At 34.3% G+C, this 7,364-nt stretch overlaps 1 protein-coding gene across 1 annotated transcript; it reads left to right on the forward strand.

Moving 5' to 3' along the window:
- The first annotated feature begins 272 nt into the window (after positions 1-272).
- LOC118626319 (C-X-C motif chemokine 15-like) lies at positions 273-6,692 on the forward strand. The gene is made up of 3 exons (XM_036255879.1): positions 273-333; positions 1,287-1,416; positions 6,599-6,692. Exons 1-3 carry the CDS (start codon positions 273-275, stop codon positions 6,690-6,692), a joined length of 285 nt encoding a protein of 94 aa, XP_036111772.1.
- The last annotated feature ends 672 nt before the right edge of the window (positions 6,693-7,364 follow it).

Raw genomic sequence — 7,364 nt, forward strand, 5'->3', positions numbered from 1 at the left:
CAGCACCCTCAGGAAATAATAGGTTCATTTTTCTATTCAACAAATTGACCTCATCCTGCTCCAAGTCTCAAATTAAAGCTTGGAAAACAAACACAGCTTCCTTTTTGGCTTGTAAATGACAAACATGACATTTGATAAATGCTCCTTTCACTCTTCAATGGGAAGAAAGAATGCAAGAACAACAGAAAATTCCCAGGGCTATGGAGAACACATAAAAGAGGGCTGTAGTGTTGATTCCACCATTCAGACAAGGACCAAGGTCAAGCATAGATATGGCTGCTGAGAGCTTTCTGACAGTTCTACTTCTGGCTGCCCTTGTCCTTGGTCTCCTTGGTAAGCCAACAATGCCTTTTATCTTTTCCTTCTCAGCACTAGAAAAATTCAGAAAATATTCCAGATCTATTGAGATTGTATTTGGCATTAGGCAAAATGTAGAAACTGTGAAATTAATGCCTAGCAAACATATATTTAGATTGCAGAGTGTAAAAAAAAAAAGTCTTAAATTAATATTAAGAAATGTTTTTAGCTTCCTAGAAATATCTGACTGTAATGGCCTGTGCTTTTCTTTTTTCTTTTTTTTTTTTTCTTTTATCCTCACCCGAGGACATTTTTCCATTTTTTGTTCAGATAGAGTGGGAGGGAGAGAGAGGAAGAGAGAGAGAGAGAGAGAGAGAGAAACATCAACGTGAAAAAGACACATCGAGTGGCTGCCACCCGCATGACCAACAAGGGCCAGGGACAAACTAACTGAGGTACATGCCCTTAGCAGGAACCGAACCCATGTCTCTCTGGACCACAGGCTGATGCTCTAACCGCTGAGCCAAACCGGCCAGGGCATGTGCTTTTCTTATTAGAGACGATAGCAGGAACATTACTGCAAATAAGTTTAGAGTGTTTATATTAATGATGGTAGGCAATAGAAATCATTATTTTCAACTGATAGAATTCACACAAAATATTTATGTTTACATCTTTTTTAAAAGAAAATCAAATTGACTTTACCTTCAAATAAGTTATCTTATTTACCATAGATACTTTTAAGCAATTAATTATTGATCTAGTATAATTACCAGTTTCTAAAACATAGTAGATGTTCAATAAATGCTCACTGATCCTCAAAATAGCAGATGATTACATTTGTTTGATTGTCTCCCTAAATATTTCTATCAGAACTTATTCTGTGTGTTGAGTGTCCTACTGCACTGATTTCAAATTTCAGGTAGAGAATTAAGCATCATGATTGTTTTTGTTCTTACTCAAAGTTTTGCTCATCTTTTCTTATACAGTTGATCCATGTGAGAACCAAGAGTTGAGATGTCAGTGTATTCAGACATACTCTGACTTTATTTCTCCCAGATACATTACAAAGGTTCAGTTGATACCTGAAGGTGCCTACTGCAGCAGAAAAGAAATTATGTAAGTAGTGAAGATATGGGGGAGAATGGAAGCCTCTAATATTGAACTTTTCTTTTTTCCTTGTGATGAGAGTTCTTAAGATCTACTCTCTTATCAATTTTTATATATAAAATATATATATAGTTTTATTTGTAATATTTTGAAGACCCTCCATACTGTTTTCCATAGTGGCTGTACCAGTTTACAATCCCACCAGCAGAGCACAAGTGTTCCCTTTTCTCCACATTCTTCCCAGCAGTTGTTATCTCTGATCTTTTGAATGATAACCATTCTAACAGGTATGACTGAATAGCTCATTGTGGTTTTGATCTGCATTTCCCTAATGGCATGATGTTGAGCACCTTTTTGTGTCTGTTGGCTGTGCATATATCTTTGGAAAATATGTCTATTTGGGCCTTTTCTAGTAGTGTGCTTCTCAAAGTTGGCCTTTGCTTACAAATGTACTAAATTTAGAGTATAGACAACCAGGCTCTGAGAATTACCCCTGCACAGTGTGGGAAGGTAATTGTCCAGTGTTTATGATCTCATTTCTAAAGACATCATACCCTCTCCAAAAACAAAAAACTCTCAAATGAGAATATGATTATGGTATGGATTCTTCTGAGTGGACTTTGAAGTCAATGAGCATGTACAATAAGTAAAGATGCATGGTCCTCTGTAAGGATACATGGATAATTCTTCATTGTCTGAAAATCTCTATACTTAACTGGAACACATAAGTTCATTATGATTTAATGGCTCAGGAGACTGACTTGACCACCTTTCTGAAGTATCAGCCTACAAATACAGAGGTTAGAGGCTATAAGAAACACTTCTGCATTTTATTGAAACTTTTTTTATTGTGAACTAGATCACACATACTGTTTTAGTTGTGCATTGCTTAGTAACACATTACCATGACTTAGTGACTGAAAATAAATAGATTTATTATCTCAGTGTTCTGTAGGTCAACGGTCTAGGTGGCTGGAATGTTAGCTAACACCTCTATCATGTCATAAAATTATTGTTTTTTGTTTGTCTATTTGTTTATTTTGTGGTGAAAACGTTTAGGGTTTCATAAAGGACTAAAGTCAAGGTGTCAGCTGAGCTGAAGTCCTGTCTGGAGGCTCTGGAGAGGAATCCATTTCCAAGATTATTTACATTGTCTGAATTCAATTATTTGCAGTTGTAGGACTAAGAATCTATATTCTCGGCTCAGGGTTGCTCTCAGCTCCTAGAAGCTGCTTTTGAATCTGTCTCTCAAATTTATCTCACGCTTTAAATTTCTTTCACTTCCTCTTCTGCTACCAGCAGAGACAACTCCCTGCTTTTAGGGATCATGCAGTAGGCTCACTTAAAAAAGCATTCTTTGGTTTAATTTACTCAACTGATTAGTAACCTTAACTACATTTCAAAATTCCCTTTGGCTGTGTAATGTGACATAATCATGGTTTTAATATCTCATCATGTTCACACTCCTGGAGATTAGGGAATGAAACTTGGTGGGCCTTCTTAGGATTTTACTTAAGCACACATGCAAAAGAGTGTATGAACAGATATCTGTACAGTTGAAAGAGCAATTGTAAACACCTGCACACTTGCTACCAAGGCCAAACTCTAGAACATAATTAGTACATCAGAAAACTCCATGTGTGACACTCCTGTTAGGGGCTGGATTGTGTCCACCATAAATTTTTATGTGGACGTCCCAACCTTCAATACATCAGAATGTGACTGTTTGGGGTTAGGGCCTCTAAAGAGGTAATTAAGATTAAATGAGGTCATGAGGGTGGAGCCTAATTCAATATGACTGGTGTCATTTTAAGAAGAGGGAGAGACACCAGGAATGTGTGTACACAGCGAAAAGGCCCTAAGAGGACACAGAAAACAACCATCTGCAAGTCAAGGTGAGAGGTCTGAGAAGAAACCAAATCTGCCGACACCTTGATCTTGAACTTCTAGACTCCATAACTGTGAGAAAACAAATTTCTGTTTTTGTTAAGACACCCAGTCTGTGTTACATGTTATGTACAGTAAACTCATACAACTCTCAAATTATACCCACCCCACTCCAGGAAGTAACTACCATTTTAAACTGTGATATTTCTTGTTTTTTAAATATTGTTTTAACACCAATGTATAAAACATAAATCAATTATTATTTATTTTGTCTGTGTTGTGGACAGAATGTGTTTCCACACCCCAGGTTCACATGTTAAATTTTTTTTTTTTTTTTTTTTATCCTCACCCAAGGATATTTTTCCATTTTTTGTACAGATAGAGTGGGAGGGAGAGAGAGGAAGGGAGAGAGAGGAAGGGAGAGAGAGAGAGAAACATCAACGTGAAGGGACACATCGAGTGGCTGCCACCCGCACGACCAACCAGGGCTGGGGACAAACTGCAACCGAAGTACGTGCCCTTAGCGGGAACCGAACCCGGGTCTCTCCGGACTGCAGGCCAAGGCTCTAACAGCTGAGCCAAACTGGCCAGGGCCACATGTTAAAATTTTAACCTATAATGTGATGACATTAGTAGCCTTTGGGAGGTGATTAGGTCATGAAGGCGGAACCCTCATAAATGGGATTAGTGCCCTCATAAAGAGGACCCAGAGAGCTCTCTTACCCTTCTGCAATGGGAAGACACAACAAGAAGATAGTAACCTATGAACCAAGAAGTGGATCCTCATCAAACACCAAACATGCCTGCACTTTGATCTTGAACTTCCCAAATTCTAGAATTGAGAAATTAATGTTTGTTGTTTAAACCAATATTTTTGTTATAGCAGCTGGAATGGACTTAGCCTGCTTTTGAACTTCAGGTCAATGGAATCACACTGAATATATTGTTTTGTGACTTGCTTCTATTTTTCAACATTATATTCATCAATACACACATTTTGATGTGTTTAACTATAGTTAATTCAATGTGATATTTAGTATTCCACTGTAGGAATATTAAGTAAATAAATACAAAATTGTTTTATCCAATGCACCATTGGAACACATTTTGGTTCTATCTAGACTTTTACTAGTATCAATATTCTTTATATGTCTCCTGATCATGCACATGAGAGTATATCTAGAAATTATTTGCTGAGTTTAGGATGTGCATATCTTTAACCTTACTAGGTAATGCCATACTGTTACAAAGTAATTGTACCAACTGACACTCCTTTCTATATTTAATCGTCTGTTGCTTCACAAACTGGCCAATTACTGGTCTTCTCAACGTGATGGGTATAAATTGTTATCTTTTATTTTTTTTAATTTTTATTTCTCTATTATAAATGAGGTTGAAATTCTTTCTATATGTTTATGAACATTTGTGTTCCCTCTTTTGTGAAATTACTATTAATTTCTTTGCCTCTTTTCTTATTTGGAAAGTATCCTTTCCCTATTGATCCCCCCCCCCCTTTTTTCTTTGTGCATAATCTGAATATTAATTCCTTGTCAGATTTACAGATAGGAAAGCTGATTTTCCAATTTGGGACTCATATTTTTATTCTTGATATGGTGTCTTTTTACTTAACACAAGTTTTTACTTTTAATATATATGAGTTTAGCAATATGCTCTTTTCTGGTTAGCAGTTTTAGTGCCTTGTTTCAAAAAAATTTTCCTTCACAGAGTTTATAAAAATATACTTCTATTTTTGGCTCCTAAAAATTTTACAGTTTTTTCTTTTGTATTTAAATTTTAATCCACCCAGAATTAATTTTTTTATATAATGTGAGGGAATTATTCAATTATATTTTATTATTCTATATGGTTCATCAATAGTTCTAGCACTATTTATTAAAATATCATAATTTCCCCACTGATCTCCAATGCCACTTCTGCTATAAATTGAGTTCTCCCAATGTGTAGGATGTTTCTGACCTCTTTATTCTGCCCCATTGATCAATTTTTTTTTTTTACTTGTACACCATCTTTATTATTATCTTATAATAATTCTTAATATCAGGAAAGAAAAATTCTCCCATTTTCAGAGTAACTTTTCTTTTCTTAGATTTTTGCTCTTCCATATAAGTCTTAGAAGCAGCTTACAAATTAAATTATAATTTTGAGTGAAATTTCTTTGAAATTATAAATTAATTGATGAATTATTGACATCTTTATGATTCTGAGTTTTCTATTTCAAGAATATGGAATAGTTCCCAATTTATTGAGGCATTCTGTAATGTCTTCAAAGTTGTATAATTTTCTCTACAAAAACCTTTTATTTATTTTTTATTATTAAAAACTCATTTCTATTCACTTCATATTAGTTGATATTATTATAAAGAATAGCTTTATAAAGTTTTACATTCCAGCTGTTCTGTATTGAGAAATACAATTTTTATTGCTTTTATAACCATCAACTCTTTACTTGGATAGTCACATCTTCTGGGAATAATGGTAGTTTAGTTTTCCTCTTTTGAAAACCTTATACTTTTTATTCATCTTTCTAACTTGGCTGAGATGGCTATGGTAATAACAGGCATCCTTGTCTTGTTTCTGCATACAAAAGTAATACTTTCAAGGTTTCACCATTATGCATGATGTTTTGTGACTATCCTTGTATTGATAATTTGCTAAGAGTTATTATTATTCTATTATCAATATATTTTTATTAGATATTTAACTGTATTATTTACTTAAACTCTGAAATGCATACCCCAGCTCAGAGTATAATAAGATGATCTGCTCCTCATGTAATGAACTTCAAAGGACTGGCACTTTGTGGTTCTGTAAAGTGAAATTGAAAACTATAGAATTAATTTAAAGAAGCAATTTATGCTCTCCCTGTCTCTCCCAGTAATAAAAGAGGCAAACCAAGGACCTAAAAACAACAAAATTAGCATAGATATGATTATAAAATATATAATAAGTGGTTGATAACTGGCAGCCTGAAAGATATTATACTTATGTAGATTTTTCAGAGTCTAGCACTGTGCCTTGTACATCCTAAGACAAATGTTTGCAGATTAATTGATATCTAAAAAGTCTCTTAGAAAAGATGTTATTCTTTTGTTGATTAAAATAATTTAGTTGTGCATATTGATATGACTAAAAGTCATTTTATAATAATATGATAAATATATTTTGAGAAAACCATGTGTTCATTTTAAGCATATGCATTAACTGTTGCAGAAATCCTAATGAATACATTTAAAGCATAGTTAGGTACAATTATTAAAGTAAAACATTCTTTTTTTTTTTTCAGAGCCACATTGAAAAGCGGGAAATTAATTTGTTTGGATCCTGAGGCTGAATGGGTGATGACTATTATCAAAAAGATTATGGACAGGTACAATTAATACCAGGGATTCTCACATTCACATATGTGCTATTTTTCTTAATATACAGACCAGTCCATAAATTAGAATAAAATTACAACAAGATTAAAATATATTTATAACAGAGAATCCAAATGTGTGGCCCTCAGAACAGCAAAATTAGCATCACCCAACAATTTGTTCAAGATGCAAATTCTCAGGTCTCACCTCCAACCTACTGAATCAGAAACTCTAAGGGTTGGCCCAACAGTCTGTTTTAACAATATCTCTAGGTGATTCTGATGCAGGGTCAAATTTAAGAACCACTGGTCCACACCTTCTCTTTCACATGATATACAAATTGAGGCATGTTATAAATACTCTTCTTGAATATAAAAGTGATTTAAAATTATTAGAAGTCGTCTTATGTAGACCAAACACATTAATTAACTTGGCAGGCCATTGACCCATTTGATGAAAGAAACAACAAACAAAATGCTGTCTGACAACAATCCTAGAAACTAAAAGCCATTTAGACATTTTGAGTTCAATTGGAATTTGCAAATTTGTGGATGGAGCAGGTATAATGAGAACTATCAGATGATAATAGGAGAGTACTTGGATTAATTTATGAAAAACATGATTTTAAAACTTCCGGTCAAGATGGCGGCAGAGATAAACATGACATTGCCTCCTCCCACAACCACGTCAAAA

Source organism: Molossus molossus, unplaced genomic scaffold, assembly GCF_014108415.1.
Source record: "Molossus molossus isolate mMolMol1 unplaced genomic scaffold, mMolMol1.p scaffold_m16_p_1, whole genome shotgun sequence".
In the NCBI taxonomy this organism is placed as follows: domain Eukaryota; kingdom Metazoa; phylum Chordata; class Mammalia; order Chiroptera; family Molossidae; genus Molossus; species Molossus molossus.

Excerpts from the sequence above, each read along its gene's own strand:
- LOC118626319 (XM_036255879.1), top strand. The coding sequence starts at position 273 with ATGGCTGCTGAGAGCTTTCTGACAGTTCTACTTCTGGCTGCCCTTGTC. Across the intron at positions 334-1,286 it reads CCTTGTCCTTGGTCTCCTTG|TTGATCCATGTGAGAACCAA; the intron begins GTAAGCCAACAA and ends TTTCTTATACAG. Across the intron at positions 1,417-6,598 it reads TGCAGCAGAAAAGAAATTAT|AGCCACATTGAAAAGCGGGA; the intron begins GTAAGTAGTGAA and ends TTTTTTTTTCAG.